This window comes from Neohortaea acidophila (genome assembly GCF_010093505.1).
Source record: "Neohortaea acidophila strain CBS 113389 unplaced genomic scaffold BDY17scaffold_4, whole genome shotgun sequence".
In the NCBI taxonomy this organism is placed as follows: Eukaryota; Fungi; Ascomycota; class Dothideomycetes; order Mycosphaerellales; family Teratosphaeriaceae; genus Neohortaea; species Neohortaea acidophila.
In genome coordinates, this window is record NW_022985513.1 from 1875528 (window position 1) to 1895622 (window position 20095).

Consider the following 20095-nt stretch of genomic DNA (forward strand, 5'->3'; position numbering starts at 1 on the left):
GGCTGCTCTGATGACGATGATTGTGAGGAAATCGGACAAGCAGGTTAAGAAGAAGTTCTACAGCGGATGGGTTGCTTATGTAGACGGGGAGAGCGAAAGGGAGCGAGAAGAGCGAATCCAAAGGTCTGGTGGCCAATTCTCTCCCACTGTCTTTCCTTCACGATGCTGCCTACTGGCCACCCACAACATTTAGACGGAACCTCATGCGGCAGAGATGCGGCAAGCAGCCGCCCTGATGACTTTTGAGGCGATTCGTCGCAGACATTGCATACCTTCCATCTGGACTTTGAAATTACGACAGATTCTGTGTGCGGATCCACTACTCGAGGTCAGTTGCTCGAATCCACGAGTCTGGGTGAAGATGTATGTCAGAGAGACAAAGCGAGGTCGGGATGTCGTCAACCAAGGTTGAAATAGAGTTCGGCCAAGCTCCCAAGCTCCCAACCGTCTCTGCATCCGCGGCGCCGTGGCTGAGGTCGAGGTCGAGATCCACCCCCGGTTTCACCATCTGCACAGCACGCAATCCATTTCCTTTCTTATTCCCAATGGCCTAAAAAAACTTCAAGCGCAGCTCATACCACATGAGGCGGTGAGGCAGACAATGACAGAACGCCGGCCGAGTCCGGAAGCCACGAGATCGGGTCGCGTGGCGCAGATCCGCGACTTCCTCAACTCCTCTAGCGATGACTCGCCAATCTCCGCGCGAGGCCATGCCTTCCCGGGCCTCATGGGCTCGCGTTCGACCTCCAACCTCGCCGCTCTGCGAACGCGCTCGTGGGTGAATCGGAGGAAGAATAGTATTGGAGAGGAGCATGGAGCCGTTCACCACCCCATCCGACGCACCTCGGACAGCGATGAAGATCTGCCGGAACTCCAGAGCCGCGTGCTCACTTCGGCCGTCTCGCATTGGGGCGGAGGGGATCGAGAGGAAATCAGGAGACAAAGTGTGCCGGCCAGTCTGGTTGCGCCTCAGATGCGGAGTCAGAGGTTGATCGGCAATACCAATCCGCGCTACCGATGGGAGCAGTACTGGAAGACGGACGAGGAGTTGAAGAAGATGAAGAAGCCGATCAGGAAGTACTACGAGCGCACGAATTACTTGATCCAACATTACCTGTACATCGACCGGTTACTGGACAGCAGCTTACCGCACAACCTGATTCAAGAATACGACTATACTACGGACGGGCAGGCAGGGCGAGCGACTTCAGCTGCGTTGATCGGGCAGAATGGTGTACCGGCGACGATATCCGAGGAGCCATCGGTGGACGGCACCGAGACGCCGACTTCAGCGGTGGAAGGCAATGGAGGCACAGGCAGGTTGAAGCGCACACCAAAGGACCTCTACCGGATCAAGGACGACGAGACCACGCCTTTGCTTCCCAACGGCGGCAGCGTGAAAGCGAGCGATGAGGAGCAACCTCTACCGCCAATGCTCGAGCCGGAAGAGGAGGCGGGCTCGCAATCACGTATTGTGTCGATTGCCATCTACGTCAACCTCGTGGCCAACACCGTCCTGCTCATCCTCAAGATCATCGTCGTGATCATGTCCTCCTCCGTCTCCGTCCTCGCGTCATTGGTCGATGCAGCACTAGACTTCTTGAGCACCGCCATCGTCTGGACCACTACGCGCCTCATCAGCCGCAATGATCAGTACTCCTATCCCATCGGACGACGGCGCCTCGAGCCCATCGGCGTCCTCGTCTTCTCCATCATCATGATCTGCGCCTTCTTCCAAGTCGCGCAGGAGGGTGTCAACAAACTCCGGGGCGACGACCACACCCCAGTCCGCCTCACAATCGCCGCCATCGCAATCATGGCAGCCACGGTAGTAATCAAAGGTCTCTGCTGGCTCTGGTGTCGCCTCATCAAGAACAGCTCCGTGCAAGCGCTCGCACAAGACGCAATGACCGACGTCGTCTTCAACATCTTCTCCATCATCTTCCCGCTCGTCGGCTTCTACGCCAACCTCTGGTGGCTGGATCCCCTCGGAGGCATCCTGCTTTCCTTTTATGTCATGATCAACTGGGGCCGCACGTCCGCCACGCACATCAAGAACCTCACAGGTGCTGCGGCGTCGGCTGATGAGCGGAATATCCTGCTCTACCTCACCATGCGCTTCGCGAAATCGATCAAGAAGATCCAAGGTCTGCAGGCATATCATAGTGGCGACAAGCTCAACGTCGAGGTGGACATTGTGCTAGATGAGCACACCAATCTGCGCGACTCGCACGATCTGGGCGAGAGCTTGCAGTACGTGCTGGAGAGCGTACCGAATGGTGAGTTTAGTGTTTCGTCGATATGCCGAGTCTCCTCACTGACGACCATGCAGTCGACCGCGCGTTTGTGCATATGGATTACCTCGACTACAATCTGCCGAGTCATCTGCAGCAGGATTCATGACGGCACGCATGTTGAAAATGTACTATTACCCCTCTCAATCACAAAAGACCTGCTCCATTAGGGCCGTCAGGGCCACCGACCTCTACCGTGCCGATTGCGTCTTCTCACATACTCGGAAGCGTGAAATTGTGTCACCCGTACCGACCGTTCGGGTCCTTATCACCACATGCACTGACAGTCCCACGCGCGGATTAAAGATAGCCACCTGCGGGTGTAACGGCGTGCTGCAGATGCGCGATAAGCTTACTCGGACTACAAGTGTGCATTCACTCTAGAATCAATCGCCTTCGAGATAGCCACACCATCATTACATCCCCGTTGCTCAAAACATGCCCATAGCCCGAACGCAGCAGGCGAGGAATTTACCGGCTCTCGGACCCGCGCATGCGCCACTCCAATACGCCCCTCGTCATTCGCCGGCGGGGCCCAAGGGTCGCCTTAGTGCAGCGTAGTCCGTCCCTGAACCCTCCTCTTTTTTTAACCAGCTCCAACTGAACGCGAATTCGTTGGGCCACATCTGCGTCTCCAGTTTATCGCGGTTTTTCTTCGCCACCGTGGAATGGCCATACTGCGCCGACGGTTCTACAAGCGCGTCCGAGACGTTATTCCTTGAAGGCGATCACCGCGCGGCGTGTCCTCCGAGACTTCCTTCCTTCCTTCCTGCCTTTTTGCTTGGCGACTCGCTCTTGCCAACACCTCAGGTGACGACGACCGCGGTGGGCTGAGACACGGTGTTTCTCGCTGCCGACATCCCTCTTCTCGACATCTTCTCACTACTATCACCGAACACACATCTGCTGTCTCCCCATTCTTCTCGTTGCCATTCCTCGCTGGACTTGCTTCCTCACGTCAGCTCTCTAACCTCGCCATCATCCACCAAGAACTCCACCTCTCCTTCACTCACCACTCCATATCCTCCACACACAAACCGCAACCATGCCGCCCCAACAGAAACAACGCAAGATGGCCATAGTCGGCAGTAGATCCGTCGGTACGTCCCCGTCACCCAAACACCCCCCCTCTCTCTCCAAAGCGCACCACTAATCTCCAACCCGCACAGGCAAAAGCTCCCTCACAGTGCAATACGTCGACAACCACTTCGTCGACTCCTACTACCCGACGGTGGAGAACACGTTCAGCAAAATGATTCGCTACAAGAACCAAGACTACGCGGTCGAGATCATCGACACCGCCGGCCAGGACGAGTACACCATCCTCAACTCCAAGCACTTCATCGGCATCCACGGCTACATGATTGTCTATTCCGTCGCGAACAAGCAGAGTTTCGAGATGGTGCGCATTATCCGCGACAAGATTTTGAATCATTTGGTGAGTGGGCATACAAGAGAGCAGAGAATAGGGTGAATACGTGCTAATACATCATGGCAGGGAACCGAAGGCGTGCCCATCATGATCGTCGCCAATAAATCCGACCTCCGCCCTGAACAACGCCAAGTCTCCGCTGCAGACGGCAAGAAACTCGCTGACGAGCTCGGCTGCGGCTTCGTCGAGGCCAGCGCGCGCTTCAACGAGAATGTCTCCAAGGCTTTCGAAGGCATGATTGTGGAGATTGAGAAGGGGCAAGAGGCGGGCCAGCCGAAAGAGGGGAACTCCAAGTGCGCTATGATGTAGGAAACGAGCGTGCGGGCGGTGCGGTTCGTGAGACCGATCGTGTGGAAATACACCAAAGAGACGGGCAAATCGATGCTGGTGGCATTCAGCCGGTGCATGATGGAGGACCACTGGGAGGAGAATCTGGCCTCGGGCAGGATTCGCGGCACCTTTTCGCGTGTAACTGGGGAACCTTCGCGGGCTCTGCGGGCTGAGCAGATGCGGTACTTCTCTCAGGCGTGAAAATGTGCGTGGGTGGCTATCTCTCCTTGACACTTTTATTAGCACGGCGTTATGGTGGGAAGAGGCATTCGGGCATTCTTTTAAGTATTGTACTCTCTTTCTTTTCCAATCTTCTTACCCGCCTGGATGACAACTCTCAGCAGAAAAGACCGCCTTCAATACCTCGCAAAAGGGGTCTAGCCCACCGCTCAGGATGAAGGAGAAAAAGCTAACCGCCAGCGACTTGCTAAAATTTCAGGCCTTCTGGCTCGTTTCCAGGCGCCGCCAGGATGCATCATCTCAGCAGCAATATCAAGACAGACGCTCCCCAAGATCTTGACGAAGGCTTGTTGTCCGCCATTCGACGAAAAAGAGAAGACGCCAACGGCCGGCATCTTCCTGAAGTTTGGCATTCAAAATCATTTCTAGACGCTGCCGAGCTGGAGCATCTCACCAGTATCATCAACTAACACGCCCTTCAGTATTCAACGAGGGCGTTTGGTCCATGGACGGTGGTAAAGGAGAAGAAGCGAGTCGCCGGCCCTTCGCTAAAATCCTGGCATTCATGAGCAACAGACGGTGCTGGCAGGGTGGAGGATCTCAGCAGCAATATCAAGGAAGACGCTCCTCATTAGTCGGCGAGGACCTACTCGTCACGGCTTCTGGTGGAGGAGAGCAAGCCAGCCGCCGGCGCCAGGAGCTCACTTCGAAACATCTGCATTACCAAGTGGATATATGTAAAAAGCAATTTGCATCATACGCCGACCATACAACACCACTAGAAGCACACACCGAGAACCAAAGCCTGAACCCCATCCACAACCAACATCCAGCCTCACCGACCCTCCCATCAATGCCACATTCGACTCCACAACGACCGATCCATCTCCATAATCAACTGCGCCCTCGCCTGGCGATCAACAGCAAAGTTCACTGCGAGATTGTCACCTTCAAACCGCTTGTACGCCCGCTTGAACTTCTTCCAATCCACCTTGCCGCCCTGAGGATACGCCTCCTCCAACCGCATTGCCGCCGCTTTCCAATTGTACTGATAGCCAAAGAAGAAGGCATGAAGATAGATGGACTTCGCGGCCTTCCACAGCGCCACCGCCAAGGGGCGCACGACGTCCACCTCGAAGTCAGCTTTTTCCCATTTCGGCCAGTAGGTGGGTGCGCGGTCTTCGAAGGGCGCGGGAGGGACTTTGGCTTGTTGCTGCGTTAGGCTCGCCCAGTCGATGCCGGCTGGTGGCTCGACGACCATCTCCAGCCTTTCCTCCATCGGCCCGACTTCCTCCGCGAACTCGGCGCGCGCTCTCTTCTCCTCCGGCCATTGCCAGCCGTTGAACAGGAGTTCCTGGCGCCTGTGCACGCCAAAGCACACGACGCCACGCTTGGGGGTGCGGAAGTTGCGGTTCCACTTCTGCTCTGTGCCCCCCCATTCCACGGCCGTCTCTTCGTTGAGGCGCACGCGTACCTCCCATTTGGAGAATTCGCGCACTTCGCACAGGTTGCGGCCCATGAGGGCGAAGTAGACGCGGGTGAAGTCCTCCGTCTCGAAGGGCCAGTGGTGCGAGAGGAAGTGCTGGAGGTGCGTGCGCCGCTCGCTCCAAGGGATGATGTGGGCGTAGTCTTCTTCGATGTGGGCGGCATAGGCGTGCACGAGGGCGGATTGTTGTTGTTCGCTGAGGGTGTCTAGGGAGGGGATGGTGCTGGGCTTGCGTGTTTCGGCAGGGGAAGATGCTGCGAGGGAAAGGGAAGATGTGGTGGAGATGGTGCCATCATTTTGCGATACAGCCGTGTGATCCTGTCCGACGGAGGTCGAAGCCTCACTCATCGAGGCAATCGACGCGGGCGAGGGCGGCGTAGGGCATAGAGCTGGGATGTCGGATTCCGCATCGCCAGCGGACCGCGATGCACAGATGCTGCAATAGATCTCTGCATTCCCGCCAGCGTGCTTCCGCGATGTTTGACTGCTGGACGGTGACGAGGCCGAACTGGAATCGCAAGCTTTGCTGTCTTTCGCCTCTTCTGGCAAGGGAGGGAAGACGACCTCAAGGACGACCTTACGATACAGGGCGCGGATCGGCTTGACGATCTTCTTGGAGCCGCTTTTCAACCTGGGGCGCAAGTCTAGAGAGCGCACAGTGAAGGCTGGCGCCATTTTGCGAGAGACTTGATGCTGTGGTCCAGGAAGGAGTGACGATGCTGTGGAAGAATAGCGATGGCTTCAGGAATCCGTTGAAGTGAGGAGATGAAGGAAAAAGAAGAGTTGCGCAGACAGGCCTTATCCATCGTGGACGAGCGAATGCGACCTTCTCGGTGGGCGCACCTCGGACGGGTTGCTCGCGTGGCAAGTGGGTTCGACCACGCTTGACCGCGTGATGAGCCAGTTGTGGCCGGGAGAATAAGCCCGACCGAACGCACGGGAGGCGCGAAGGCGCGAGTCTAAAGCTGGGCGACAGCTGCCTTGTGGATCTCTTTTCGCTCCTCGTGTGGATTGAGTTGGATGTTGTGGCTGTGGCGAAAGTCATGAGCATGACCAGCCCTCTGAGAGGCCTTGCATTACTCACCTGTGTGTGCGCTCCTGCCAAATAGCGAAATTGACTCAAGATCGAGTCGCCCTCGGGGTAGCGAGTGATGATCTTTGCTGCCCCGTGAATCAAGTGAAACCGTTCAGTAGATTTTCAAAGTGCTTCGGCGATAGCTAGTATAAGTGACAGAACAGAAGAGCTAACGTCCAATCTCGCAAGAAAGCAATACGCACCGCCCCCTTTTCCCCAGCGAAGAATATCACACCGTTCCAAAAATGCCGCTCGCAGCGAACGCCCGTAGATTCCTTGCTTCCACCCCCTGTACTCCGCCCATGCCCTTTCCATCCATCACCCTCGCTCAATCGTCAGCGTAGTCAGCCTCGGCATCCTCATCCTCATCATCGATGAAGCCGCGATCCTCCTCCGTCAGTTGCTCTCCGGGTGCCGAGCCCAAGCGAGCCGCAGAAGCATCAACCTGTTGGCGCGGGCGAGACGCAGGTCCAGGAGTGCCTCTGCCTGCAGCGGCATCTTTCTTGACGGCCTCGCAGGCATCGACCCAGTCAGCGTAGACGTCTACCGCTTCAGTGAGATCTGCGAGGGGGTGATTAGTGTCATGCGACGGATGTGAGATGTGGCGATAGGGAGACGTACAGTTGATGCCGGTCTGGAACGTTTGCCCGCACTGCTTGCAGGACAGGTTGCCGACGCCGGCCTTTTTGTCGATGGAGACGGAGACGGAGTTCTCGTTGTTGCAGAAGTTGCAGCGGAAGCTGGTGGCGAGGGGCTCGCGTTTGCGCGGGCCGGTGGGCTTGCGGCCGGACTTTTTGCGTTTACCCTGAGATGTGTTAGCGGATGTAGGTGCTGGTGAGTGATGAGGCGGAACATACCATGCCGGTGGTGAGTGCGTGGCGAAGCCAGCCGGACGAGGTGAAGGAGTGCTGCGACGGGGAGTACTTTGCTGGGATGCGGCCTTTCGGCGGGCTGAGAGTTCTTTTGCGCTGGAGTGGCGAGTTGGCTGGAGTGGAGGGTTCAGGTGACGGTGTCCCAGCGGCGACTTGGGCGTTGACGGAGGTGGAGCTTTGAGTTGCAGCGGTAAAGGCAGCGGCGGCTCCGACCTTGGTTGGGACGTAGGGTCGGTGTGTGAATTTAGAGCCGGCGTAAGATTTGACAGGAGGGGAGTGGTGTGGTGCAGCGGCGACTCTGGCCTTGACTCTGGCCTTGACTGGGGAGGAAGTCTTGACTGCCATATTGTGAAGTCTCGGGACCGGGGGGGCAGGATTCGCGCTAAGCTGCTTTGGGAAGGTTGCGGATGTGACGTTGCACGTGCTGGAGATTGAATGTTGCTCTTGTAAACTGATACGCAACCGGATGAGATGTGGTGAATGCAGGAAACCAGAGGGAGATACGCCGTGTATATATACAGCACCTGAGCGAGCGAGCGAACGAGCGAATCTTGTCTTTCGCTCCCATCTTCGCTCGCACTTTCGCTCCCAGCTTTCGCTCCCGGCTTCGACGCCCACAGCACCCGCAAAGATAATCCCCCTTCCCCACGAGGAGCCTACCGCAGAATGGCCTCCAACGCCGAGAACTCAGCTGTCCTACAGGAAATCCTCTCATCGCTCAAAAGCCTCCGCCTCGAGCAAACCCAGCTTGCCAGCTCCGTCGAAGCCATCAACGGCCGAGTCAACGCCCTAGCCGGCGTGAAGCAATCCCGGGACGGCATCGCTCACGACGCCTCCTACCCCAGTCCCAACATCGGACCCGTGAGCCCCAAACTGCCCGCCCGCGGCCATGCGTCGAGGGACAGCGTGGGCTCTGTCGATGGCTATGGCAGGAATCTCAATGGTGCTTCTTCGCAGCAGCCGCTGTCTTCGTCGCCTCGGCGGGGCAGTACTACTTCCAAAATCATTTTGACCTCTTATCCTGGGCAGGCGGGTGTGGATCCCTTGCCTATGGAGTGGGGGGCGCAGGACGCGCAGAAGCGAGGACGTGAGTCTACCTTTAGTTCTGTTTCTGGTTGTATTGTAATAGGTAAGCTGACCATGCCTATTCGTCTACACTAGCCGTCGTCGTCTCTCGCAGCAACAATTCTATCCGCAGACGAAATGCCATCGGTGCACATGGTGGCTCCTACAGTATTTACTACGCTCTTGCAGTCGCTTCTCACCAACTAGACACCGAGCATAGACCCGATTACACCAACACCGAGCCGGCGGCGAACATTGGACCTTTCAAAACATGGGCCGATCCGAAGAAGATCGTTGCCATGGATCCGTGGGGTCACTTGGGACCCTGGTTGTTCAAGGATATCCTGAAGAACGACGGGGTTGAGATCCGGCCTACCATCGCCGTGACGCGAGCTCACATGAAAGTGCCCGAGCTGGAGGAGAGTGTTCGACAAGGACGCTTGGTGAGCCGATGCCCTCTCTACGCCAGTCATCCCTCGGTGAGTGGTGCTGACGCGGACTAGATCCCGGACGGCAAGATCTGTCTCAACGAGACGGGCGAGCTGAACGTCACCAAATTCGCCGTCGAGCCAGTCTGGTATCTGCCAGGAGTGGCGGAACGCTTTGGCATCGATGAGGGCACTCTTCGACGCTCGCTGTTCGAAAACACCGGCGGCAGCTACCCGGAGCTCATCACCCGCGGCGACATCAAGCTCTTCCTGCCGCCCATTGGTGGTCTGACGGTCTACTGCTTCGGCGACCCGGCCAAGATGAGTGACCCGAATGTGAAGCTGGCGCTCCGCGTGCACGACGAGTGCAACGGCTCCGACGTCTTCGGCTCGGACATCTGCACTTGCCGCCCCTATCTGATCTTCGGAATCGAGGAAGCAGTGAAAGAAGCGCAACGCGGCGGCAGCGGCGTCGTCATCTACTTCCGCAAAGAAGGCCGCGCACTAGGCGAAGTGACCAAGTACCTGGTGTACAACGCGCGCAAGCGCGGCTCCGACAAGGCGAGCGAGTACTTCAAGCGGACCGAGAATATCGCTGGCGTCAAGGACATGCGTTTCCAGGCTTTGATGCCGGATATTCTGCACTGGTTGGGGATCACGAAGATCGATCGCATGCTGAGTATGTCGAATATGAAGCATGATGCGATTGTTGAGCAGGGCATTCCGATTCTCGAGCGCGTGCCCATCCCGGATGATATGATTCCCGAAGATAGCCGGGTGGAGATTGATGCGAAGATACATGCTGGGTATTGTAAGTGGTTCTTCTTCTTACCTCCTGCTGGGGTATTTGAGCTGACTGTTGCCATAGTCACGACGGGTAAGGTGATGACGCTGGAGGAGTTGAACAACGTGCAGGGCCGAGCATGGGAAGACGTCGACCATTAGAGACCAGCAAGACGATTGCCATATGCTCAAGGCGCGTAAGTCGCTGTCATCATCTCTAATATCAAATCAAATCAACATCATTCAAGACTCTGCCTCCCGACTCCAATAGCCGCAAAGTGAAGTCGCGAGTCGTGGTCGTCGTTAGCGTGCAATGCCAGATCACGAGGGCGAAATGCTAAGGCATGACGGAATTCTGACATCGCCATTCCCAAACTTTGACGTGCGCGCTTCCCGCCTCACCTCACCTCCTCGCCAAGTGATGTGATATGATGCCATTGCCGTGCGTGTCTAGTGGGAGATACAGCCGTGCAGTAGTGCATCAAGGCAAACTCATGCGGCTCGGTATCGCTTCTACGTGCATGGAATGAATGCACGATGCCAGGCGTGCCGTTGGTAGCGGATGAGATCGCCGATGCTCGCCCAATCACCTCGGCCGCTGCTTGACTTCAACCCTGCGCCTTCACTTGCAATGATGTCCACGGGAGGGTTTGCATGTCGGGCATCTGGACAGAATAGCGTCAGCATCTCGGCCATACGTAGAGCACATTGCATATTCCATACCAAAACTCCAACATGCCACCGCAACATACACCTGCGCATTCCCATTTGAAAATCTCACAATCGCCGCTGGCGTCAAAGACAACCGCCACCATCGACCACGCGACCTCACAAGGCTTTTGCCCCCAATCTTGGCACGTCCTCCAAGCGTACGGGTACCCTTGGTTAGCAAACAAGCGCCCTGCCCTTTTGCCTGGATGCCAGCACACACCCGCGATCTCTGCCCCCACGGGCTGTCGTGATCTGGTAACGTCATTGAAGTTTAGGCCGATCGGACCCATGTTTTGGGCTTCCATCCTATGCCTTCCCTTTCTTGCTTTATATCTTTAAGGCTTACGGTGCGGCCACTTGGGGTGCATGTACTCTTGTCACTGTCGTCTACTTATCTCTAAGTATCTCTTCCCTGCTTTGCTGGGTGTGGGGTTTTGAGGCATTTTCTCTTCCTTCCTCTGTCTCGCTTTACCTCTTCGTCGTCCCGTCTATTTCATCACTGAAGTCATCATTGAAGGACATCTCCCCCTTCGATCCACCCTTCACGTACTGCAACACCGACCCCCATCAACCCCCAACAACTCAACATCAAATGGCCAAAACACCCCAATCTCCCACAATTGCACCCCGCTCGCCCCTAACCCTCAAACAACCAACCACAATCCCACCCCGCTGCCTCTACGCCCACGGAACCCACAGCCCCCCACCATCACACGAAACCCACCGCCTCGACGCATCAACCGTGCTCTCTAACGTCGTGGCTTCCCGAAGCACACCTCCGCCTTCTTCAGGCCGGAAGAGTGTTGATTCCACTGCTTCGGCTGCTTCTTCTGTGGAGGCGGGGAGGAGTAGTTGTTCGTGGGAGGAGTGTGAGCGCAAGGGGTTGAAGGAAGGGGAGGGATATGTTTCGTTTCCGGACTTTGATTTGTTGAGGAGGGAGGGCGGTCTGAGGTGAGGGGGTTGGAGAGTTGGGAGGGATTCGAAATGTGAGAGAAAGGGTTGGATGGCCGACGCTGGTGGATCATGAGGGTGGAAGTCAACAGAAACTCCTCATTTTCGAGTCGAAGCGGCGCCCACATGATCGGGTTGAAGCTCGTTCAAGACGAGAAGAATCGAGAACGAGTCGATCGATCGATAACCATACCAACTCGATCCAGACCCCATCAAGCAAAACAACGCACAAAAAACCACCCATCCCACCACTCGAATCCACGACCTCAACCCCGGACAAAGAACAACACAAACCACCAAAAAACGAAACACCTTCTCCGCGCCACTCCTCGTAGCGAGAGGGCTAATTACAGAGGGTGAAAGCGAAACTCAGCCGCGCACATTCATCCCGTTAGGGACTTACATGGAGCCTGGTTTTGATCTTTTTGTTGAGAGAAGAGTAGCCCAGAGTCAGCAGCAACAGTTCAATCAAGGGGGGGATGGGGAACCCTTTCACCTCGCTTTTTGGTCACGGAGGGAAGTGAAAGGGCCCCAACCACTTCGGCCTTTGGTTGTCGCGCTCGAAGTGGTTGGTATGAAGTGCTGGGATCGCTGGGGGGGGTATTTATGTGTTCGTCAAAGGCGGAGGCGAGGTCTAGCCGGTGGAGCGTTCTGAAGTTGTTAGGTTGGGTTTGACGGGCAACATGGGCGTGGCTTGGCGGTCGTGCTGACTTCTCGAGGGAGGTGTAGTAGATTGTGCAGCAGGATCCATGGACTGCGAGAGGGTCGTTTGTCGTGGAGAAGCGTTACATATTACTGCTCGTGATATCATCCATTGGCGAGAGTCAGGGCAGCATCAAAGCCATGTAGCAACGAGCGCCCTCAACCAACCTCCTCATGAGGCCCACCACCTCCAAGCGTAGCCTCCCCATCCGCAGCCTTCTTCCTCCCCCTTTTCTTCCCCTCTCCGCCAACCCCACCCTTGCCCTTCGCAACCTGCTGTCCCTTCCGCCGACTCTTCTCCTTCAAATCCATCTCCCTCTTCCTCTCGCCCTCCAACCTCTCCTCCTCTCGAATCGCCTCCAGCATCTCCTCCTCCTTCCCAGCCATGCTCTCCCGAATCACCTCCTCCGCCTGCTTCACCCCCGTGTACACCGTGAACTCACTCATGTCCGTCCCCGACTCCCTCGCGTAGTGCTCCAGATCCATCCGCTTTGTATGCTTCCCCAGCAACGCCGCATTGATGCGCGCAGGATCGAGGCGCTCCTCCCGCGAGAACTTCAACTTGATATGCCGCCGCGTCTTGGGCGCAAACATCTTGGAGATGATGAAGAAGTCCGTGCCGAACATTCTGAGCGCCTCGTAGAAGCGCTCCGTTTCCTCGTCGTCCCAGGCGTCGCTTTTGCGCTTCCATTGCGGGACCCGATCGGCGGCGTCGCGGCGCCGGTCGTTGAGGAAGGTGGTGCGGTTCACGCGCGCGGTGAGATCGTTCTCCTCTTCGATGGGCTGCGTGTCTGTCTGCGCTTCCGCCTCCGCTCGTGCTTGTCGGTCGATCGTCAAGCTCGTTTCGTCTTCCACGATTTGCCCGTTGACGAGGCGGAACTGAACGCCGCTTACGTTTGCTCCGCCCGGCGTGAGTGCCGCTGGTGCTGGATCGCGTGGAATGGACGTCCCGCCGGGCCCTTCTGTTGTCTCAACCACATCCACTGCAGAAGGAATCTGGGGATTGGCGGCTGCTCTCTCCCCAGCATCTCTTCTCTTGCGAGCCACCTCAACCCAATCGATCTCGGCCATCTTTCTCTCCCGCTCGGAGCTTTTGCCATGCTTCTTGTCTCCGCTTAATTCCCACATCGTCAGAGTGTTTGGGTCGATTTCGTGTAGTTCGGGGTCTGATTCCTCATCCGCTTCTTCATCTCCCGCCTGCGCGTCGCCATTCTCACCGTCAGCAGTCTCAGCAGCGGCCTGGGCTGCTGCCGCCTGCGCTTTCTTGCTCCGTCGACCCCTTTTCTTGGGCGCGGCTCGCTGTGTAGTTGTTTGAGCATCGTCCGTTTGTGCATCCGCATCCGCATCTTCAGGCTCAGCTTCGGCGGCACTGGCGAGTGCTTTGCGCCGAGACGGTTTCTTAGGGGCCGGCTTCTTCTTGCGAGCTCCTTGCTGTGCAGGCGCTGCAGTGGTTGCAGTTGCTGGTGGCGTGATATCCTGCTCCTGCTCGCGAGTCGTTGTGGCCGACGCTGCCGGCTCCTCTCGTCCCTCAAGCGCGGCTTGCGCAATGGCATTACTTCGAGTGGAAGCCTTCTTCGCCCGCTTGGCCGGCTGAGCCTGCTCTTCCGTAGAAACTTCGTCGTTCCTTCTCTTTCGAGGAGAAGTAGCACGGCGGCCTCGCTGAACTATTGTTGGCGCAGATGTATCCTGAGTAGTTGCCGAGGTGGTTTCAACTTCAACGACACTCGCACCTCTCACCGGTTGCGCTTCTTCAACCGCGACGACGGGTGGTTCTGTGTAAGAAGGTGAAGCTGAGATCGGTACAGTGGCATTCTGAGTGGGCGGAGGCGAAGGGGGTGCGACGGCTGCAGAGTCGGTGGTTGTAGAGGCGGGAGTCGCTGCTTTCGCTGGTGTTGGCGAGGGCGGAGGTGGCTGCCGTCGTCGCGCTCCTCCTTTGGGGGCAGCAACCTTTTGGTTGCCAACCGCCGACGAGACTAGAGTCGGCATGATCTGCCTGCTGCTACTACTGCTGTGATTGTGCAGCGTGCAGAGACAAAGTGATGTTCTCTCGAGTCATGAGCAATGTGATATGAATGGCGGGTCTCTTGCATGTGAGCGGTGGGTCCGTGCAAATTTAAACTTTCGCCAAAAGTCGATGCTCGCGTGCCAGGGCTTTTGAATCCGAAACATCGCTTCAACCTCGACTCCCTTTACAAAGTCTGCTGTTTCTTGAAAGACTGTCCAAAGATCCCTTGCCATCCCATCGCCGCTTCAGTCGCCTCGCATTCAGTGCCAGTGGCCTGCAGGAGTCTTCATATGCTGTCTCAGGCGCAAGGACTTGGACTGGAGCACGGCGTGCGCGAGCTGGCCGCGATTCGGTCCCTTCCTCTTCTTTCTTTCTCTTCATTTTAATCGCCTTCCATGACCGCCACGCAGGCTCTACCCGTTGTTGCTCTCCCTCCACCGCCCTTTGACGCCACTATTGCTGTCAAGATGGAGGATCGCAAGAGATCTCTCGCCAACGATGCAGCCGAAGATGCTATGCCCAGTCGCAAGCGAGCGAGGGATGAAAATGGCCAGATGATGCGCATGGATGCGGAGAAAGAGAAGGACGTCGAGGTGAGTATCTCTCTTTCCGTCGCCCGGCGGAGCGCGTGCGTGCAGTACTGACACTCAACCTCGCGAACAGAACTATCAAAAGGACGCCATTCTTCGCCAGATGAAGGAGTACAAGCGGCAAAAGAGGGATCTAGAAGACCAGAATGCGGATCTTCTGAAGCGATGCGAATTTCACGATGATCATCTCCGTACGATCGACGCGTGGTTCGCGCAGCTCCTCGATGAAGTCCGAGTCATGGCTTCCGAAACACTTCCAATCCCTCTCTCAAAGGCGACAGACGCCGGTAGGCCACCCCCGACCAAACATGGGCGAGGAAACCATATGCTGAGTATGCTTAGGCGAGGAAATATACACATCGGCGCTGCTGTTTAAAAACAGTGCAAAGTTCTCGGAGCACTTGCAGGCGCGGTCAAGTTCCATCAAGAGTGCGATATCGGATCTGTTTGGGCGCATGCCATCTGCTTCGCCTGATGTGGAGAGCCTGAGGCGGCAACTCAACGAGCTTCTCGCCGAAGAGAAGCAGCACACGGTCGAACTTCGGAAGGCCATTGACGACAAGGAATCGCTATCGGAACGGCTTGAGGCGGCATCGTATCGCTACATGACTGCGGAAAAGAAGCTTGATCGAGCAAAGAGTAGTCAGGTGCTCAAGTTGGAGAAGGCGGCTATGATGGGAAGCAGTGCAGAAGCCTCGTCGCCGACCACAAGCAAAAAGGCCGCAACCCCGAAGCGAGAGCAGTCTGAAGTCAATGGCGAGCCGGAGAACGCTGCAGCAAGCGCTGAGATCGAGACAGCTCGGAGGGAGGCGGTGGCTGTTGCAGATCAAAGGAAAGCTCAGCTTGACGAGATCGAGCAGGACAACGAACGCCTGACGAATGAATTGAGCGCAGCGCGCACGAAGCTTGCCAGCCTGACCGATGACGACTATGCCGAGACGTCGCTGTTCCGGATGGTGAAGTCTCAGTATGAGGATGTCGTGAATCGAGTGAATGACCTGGAGGCCAGCAGTACTACTTTACGGCAGGAGAACCAGAGACTACAATCTGAGCGGACTTCATATCGTAGTGTGGTTGACGACGAGCACCGAAACACCACCATCGAGACGGAAACGCAACTTGCGAGAACTGAGAACGACCTTTCCCGGATACGTGTCCAGCGAGACGACCTGCAAGCGGAGTTGACAGTACGAAAGACCGCCGAAGACACTCGACGGATATCGACCGAGCAAACAAAACAGCTTGTGGCGGCACGAGACGCCAGAATCTCCGCCTTGGAATCCGAAGTCGAACGTCTGCGGTTGCAGAACGGCGAATCACCCACTCCGGACTCGAATTTGGACGACTTGGATACTGACTCCCTCAAGAACAAACTCCGAACGCTTCAGGCACAACATGAACTGCTTGGGAACGAACTGGCATCGATGGCGTCTGCCTGGAGGAAAGCGCAGAGTCTTGCATCACAGAAGGTGCAGGAGATCTCTGATTTCGAAGAGCAGATTAGTCGATTGAACATGGAGAAGACAAAGGCCAACCAGAAGTATTTCGACGCAATGAAGACGAAAGATCTGCAGCAGAACGAGCTTAAGGCGGTCAAGAACCAGAATCTCAGGAGCAGTGAGATCGTCACCCAGCTCAAGGACACCGAAGGCCGGACGCGAGAACTCGTTGCCAATCTAGAGAGGCAGGTCGTGGAGGCCAAAGAGGAGCTTGCGGGGCTCGAGAAGCAATACAAGGGTTTGGAGCAGAAGCACAAGGATCTCGCTCTTACCGGTGCGGGAGTCAGCAAGCAGATTGAGGACTACAAAACTCTCATCGCGGGCAAAGATCGCGAGATCCTGGATGCAAAGAAGGCGAAACGAGAGACGGAGGAAGAGGCGGAGAAGACCAAGGTCAGGCTTGAAGATGCAACCAAGCAACTCGACATTCTGAAAAAGTCGACGAGCTCCGCGGCCGGCGGCTCGGGGGGCGAAGCGAATTGGCGGGTAAGTGGATGCCTCACAATGTACGAGCTGGAGTCCTTTGCTAACGAGGCAAACAGAAAGTCGCCATTTGCCCGGTTTGTAACACGAACATCCGTAACACGGTCATCAAGTTGTGCGGCCACGTCTTCTGTCGGAGCTGCGTTAACGATCTCATTTCCAACCGGAGTCGCAAGTGTCCCAGCTGCGGCAGGGCTTTCGGGAATGGCGATCATATGCACATCGTCCTGACTTGAAGACACTGGACTTCTTCGCCCGCGTCTGGACGAGGAGACGCTTTGTTCCTACGCAAGTGTGGCACTGCCGCGATCCCGGTCCTCCAATGGCCCAAGGTTCAATTACGAATACGAAACGCTGCGAGGAATGCAGTGTTGAGGAAGAAGAGAAGAGACACCTTCAGCAGGGAGTGCGAGCGCTCCATAGCTTCGCACGTCCCGACACTCCTGCGGGAGCTTGAGGGTATGATGAGAGTACGCGCATCGGGGGTCTGTACAGATGGGAGGCGAATTGTTGTTTTCTTCAGTTTTTTGCTCGAGTCGTGCCCCGGTGGACGGCTCGGGCTGTATTAGTACCGTACAACTAGCATGGTTGAAATCGTTGTTGACGTTGGTCAAGACTGAAGTGTCAATCTGTTGCATTTGCTGTCACTTTTGGAGTTGTCGTCGTCTTGACTCACCCTAATCGCGGAAGGAAAAGTAAAAAGACTTTTCAAGTGGCATGAAACTATGTGATTCGAAAGTGTGATATCAATGCGCAAAAAGACGACTCTCTTATACACCCTGTAAGAGACAACCCACGCCGCCTTTCCGTGTTGTTGCGCCAAATCGCCGAATATGAGGTCCCGACTCTCCACTGTATCGCTGCTGCTTCCCTTCCTGGACATCCTCACGAAAGCATCTTCTTGAATGAAACACCCAACTGTAATGAACACCGTCTCTTATCCCCAGCGCTCAACGCAAAGCAATCTCCCCTCTCCCGCTCGATCGCGCGTGCAGCCAGGCTTGTAGGGCGCAGAAGACGAGGAAGACCTGGTGTGCGCAAAGTATCGTCAGCATTGTGCTCTCTCATCTGCATTCCTACCTCTCCCCTGTCGATGTTTGTAGGGTCAAAAGTGGGTGGATGCGAGCACGTACAGCGTATACCACTACCGCTCCAAACACCGCTGCGGCGACTTTGCCGCCGTTCACGGGGTCTTCGGTGCTGCCCATCATGCTGTGGTGGCCGCTGGCGAACATGCTGCCGATGATGCTGAGGATGACGATTCCGAAGGCGGAGATGACGATGCTGGGGGTTATGGGTTAGTGGTCGGGCGGATGGTTTGGAGGGTGGTTTGAGGTGTTGAGCAAGAGGCGGGCGTACCATGTCCACGCTGTAGGTTGGGGATGAGATGTTAGCTGTGGTGACATTGCGTGGATGGGATAAGGAGCTGCGCACCATTGAATGCGGATACTAGGGCCTTCATGTTGGCGGATTGGAGAGGAAGATGTGGGTGCCTTGAGAGGGGGAAGGAGGTAGGCAACGCTGTCGGCGGGGTTCTGTACGGCGTACAGCTATGGCGGTGGAAGAGCCAGAGGCTGTCGATGTGCAGAGTGCGACAACAGGAGTGATGGGAAGGGTGGTAGGCGGGGTGGTGAGTTGCGTCTCTTCTCCGTCTGAAGTTGTCATGCGGGATGCGGCGATGATGTGGATCTGCTGTTATGCCTCAGGCAGCAATGCGGCTCCCCTTTGAACCTCCCCCTCCAAATTGGTGGAACTGCACCTCACCTTTGCTTCCTTCAACACCAGGAATACGAACACATCCAGTCGCCTCCGGGTGCACAAACACCCACCATGCTATCAGGCGTGCTCCTCTTCAACCAAAAGGGCGAGCTGCTCATCATGCGAGCCTTCAGACAAGACATGCGCCCACGCCTGGCCGACGTCTTCCGCATCCAAGTCATCTCCAACGCGCAAATCCGCTCGCCCATCCTCACCCTCGGCAGCACGACCTTCAGCCACATCAAGAACGAGAATCTCTACATCGTCGGCGTGTCAAAGGGCAACGTCAACGCCGCCCTCGTCTTCGAATTCCTCTACAAACTCGCCGGCTTGGGCAAGGCGTATTTCGGACGCTTCGATGAGGAGGCTGTTAAGACCAACTTCGTCATGGTGTACGAGCTGCTGGATGAGATTTTGGATTTTGGATACCCGCAAGGCACCGATGCTGAGACGCTGAAAATGTATATCACGACTGAAGGCGTAAAGAGTGAGCGAGCGTTGGAGGATAGTAGTAAGATTACCATGCAAGCCACTGGAGCTTTGAGTTGGAGAAGAGACGGCATCAAGTACCGAAAGAACGAGGCTTTTGTCGACGTGATCGAGGATGTCAACCTGCTTGTCTCCGCATCAGGCACTGTTCTCCGTGCGGACGTCAACGGGACAATCGACATGCGCGCATACCTGTCAGGCACACCAGAATGCAAATTCGGCCTCAACGATAAGCTCACGCTTGGAGAGAATGGTGCAGGCACCGACTTGAGCATGCAAACCAGCACCAAGGGTGGAAAGAAAGCCTCCAAGGCCGCTGCAGGATCTGTCACACTCGAAGACGTCTCCCTACATCAATGCGTCAAGCTGTCCTCTTTCACCAACGATCGCACAATCTCCTTCATCCCTCCCGACGGAAGCTTCCAACTAATGACCTACCGCGCCACCGAGAACGTCAACCTGCCTTTCAAAGTTCACGCCATCGTTAACGAAGTCGGCAAGACTAAAGTCGAGTACTCCATCGGCATCCGGGCGAATTATGGCAACAAACTCTACGCTACCAATGTTGTCGTCAAAATTCCCACACCCCTCAACACCGCTTCCACAACGCATCGCGCCAGTCAGGGCAAAGCAAAGTACGAGCCGTCAGAAAATGCCATCGTGTGGAAGATTGCACGCTTCACGGGGCAGTCAGAGTACGTCTTGACCGCCGAGGCGGCGCTCAGCGCCATGACAACACACAAAGCTTGGTCACGGCCACCGTTAAGCATGCAATTTTCGCTGCTCATGTTCACTAGCTCGGGACTGCTAGTGAGATATCTGAAGGTGTTTGAAAAGGGAAACTATTCCAGCGTCAAATGGGTGCGATATATGACCCGGGCGGGGTCATACGAAATTCGATTCTGAGTGGGAATGTGTCAGACGAGACACTGGGACTCATCACGATGTACGACTAATTTTTA

The 20095-nt window shown here is 56.2% G+C and overlaps 9 protein-coding genes across 9 annotated transcripts; 5 read left to right on the forward strand and 4 right to left on the reverse strand.

Annotated features, from left to right (window-relative positions):
• Positions 1-522: 522 nt before the first annotated feature.
• On the forward strand, positions 523-2719 carry BDY17DRAFT_296146 (uncharacterized protein). Its single transcript, XM_033733412.1, has 2 exons — positions 523-2279; positions 2333-2719. Exons 1-2 carry the CDS (start codon positions 602-604, stop codon positions 2401-2403), a joined length of 1749 nt encoding a protein of 582 aa, XP_033591262.1. The 5' UTR covers positions 523-601; the 3' UTR covers positions 2404-2719.
• A 620-nt stretch (positions 2720-3339) lies between these two features.
• On the forward strand, positions 3340-4035 carry BDY17DRAFT_248265 (small GTPase superfamily; the record flags this gene model as incomplete). Its single annotated transcript, XM_033730895.1, has 3 exons — positions 3340-3394; positions 3464-3732; positions 3793-4035. 3 exons carry the CDS (start codon positions 3340-3342, stop codon positions 4033-4035), a joined length of 567 nt encoding a protein of 188 aa, XP_033591263.1.
• A 1051-nt stretch (positions 4036-5086) lies between these two features.
• On the reverse strand, positions 5087-6397 carry BDY17DRAFT_323531 (uncharacterized protein; the record flags this gene model as incomplete). The annotated part of the gene is made up of 1 exon (XM_033737029.1): positions 5087-6397. One exon carries the CDS (start codon positions 6395-6397, stop codon positions 5087-5089), a length of 1311 nt encoding a protein of 436 aa, XP_033591264.1.
• A 530-nt stretch (positions 6398-6927) lies between these two features.
• BDY17DRAFT_264852 (uncharacterized protein) lies at positions 6928-8142 on the reverse strand. Its single transcript, XM_033731887.1, has 3 exons — positions 7655-8142; positions 7419-7602; positions 6928-7358 (listed from the first exon to the last, which is right to left on the reverse strand). Exons 1-3 carry the CDS (start codon positions 8012-8014, stop codon positions 7126-7128), a joined length of 777 nt encoding a protein of 258 aa, XP_033591265.1. The 5' UTR covers positions 8015-8142; the 3' UTR covers positions 6928-7125.
• Positions 8127-10214, forward strand: BDY17DRAFT_296152 (GTP cyclohydrolase N terminal-domain-containing protein). Its single transcript, XM_033733413.1, has 4 exons — positions 8127-8756; positions 8831-9177; positions 9238-9973; positions 10031-10214. Exons 1-4 carry the CDS (start codon positions 8336-8338, stop codon positions 10105-10107), a joined length of 1581 nt encoding a protein of 526 aa, XP_033591266.1. The 5' UTR covers positions 8127-8335; the 3' UTR covers positions 10108-10214.
• Positions 10215-12114: 1900 nt separating this feature from the next.
• BDY17DRAFT_296158 (uncharacterized protein) lies at positions 12115-14366 on the reverse strand. The gene has a single exon (XM_033733414.1). It carries the CDS (start codon positions 14293-14295, stop codon positions 12469-12471), a length of 1827 nt encoding a protein of 608 aa, XP_033591267.1. The 5' UTR covers positions 14296-14366; the 3' UTR covers positions 12115-12468.
• Positions 14367-14387: 21 nt separating this feature from the next.
• Positions 14388-17173, forward strand: BDY17DRAFT_133566 (BRE1 E3 ubiquitin ligase-domain-containing protein). The gene is made up of 4 exons (XM_033729441.1): positions 14388-14907; positions 14978-15191; positions 15247-16889; positions 16946-17173. Exons 1-4 carry the CDS (start codon positions 14710-14712, stop codon positions 17120-17122), a joined length of 2232 nt encoding a protein of 743 aa, XP_033591268.1. The 5' UTR covers positions 14388-14709; the 3' UTR covers positions 17123-17173.
• Positions 17174-17836: 663 nt separating this feature from the next.
• Positions 17837-18348, reverse strand: BDY17DRAFT_323536 (uncharacterized protein; the record flags this gene model as incomplete). The annotated part of the gene is made up of 4 exons (XM_033737030.1): positions 17837-17914; positions 18020-18170; positions 18246-18255; positions 18321-18348. The coding sequence occupies 4 exons, from the start codon at positions 18346-18348 to the stop codon at positions 17837-17839; spliced, it is 267 nt and encodes an 88-aa protein (XP_033591269.1).
• A 368-nt stretch (positions 18349-18716) lies between these two features.
• BDY17DRAFT_248990 (Mu homology domain-containing protein) lies at positions 18717-20039 on the forward strand (the record flags this gene model as incomplete). The annotated part of the gene is made up of 1 exon (XM_033730946.1): positions 18717-20039. One exon carries the CDS (start codon positions 18717-18719, stop codon positions 20037-20039), a length of 1323 nt encoding a protein of 440 aa, XP_033591270.1.
• Positions 20040-20095: the final 56 nt, after the last annotated feature.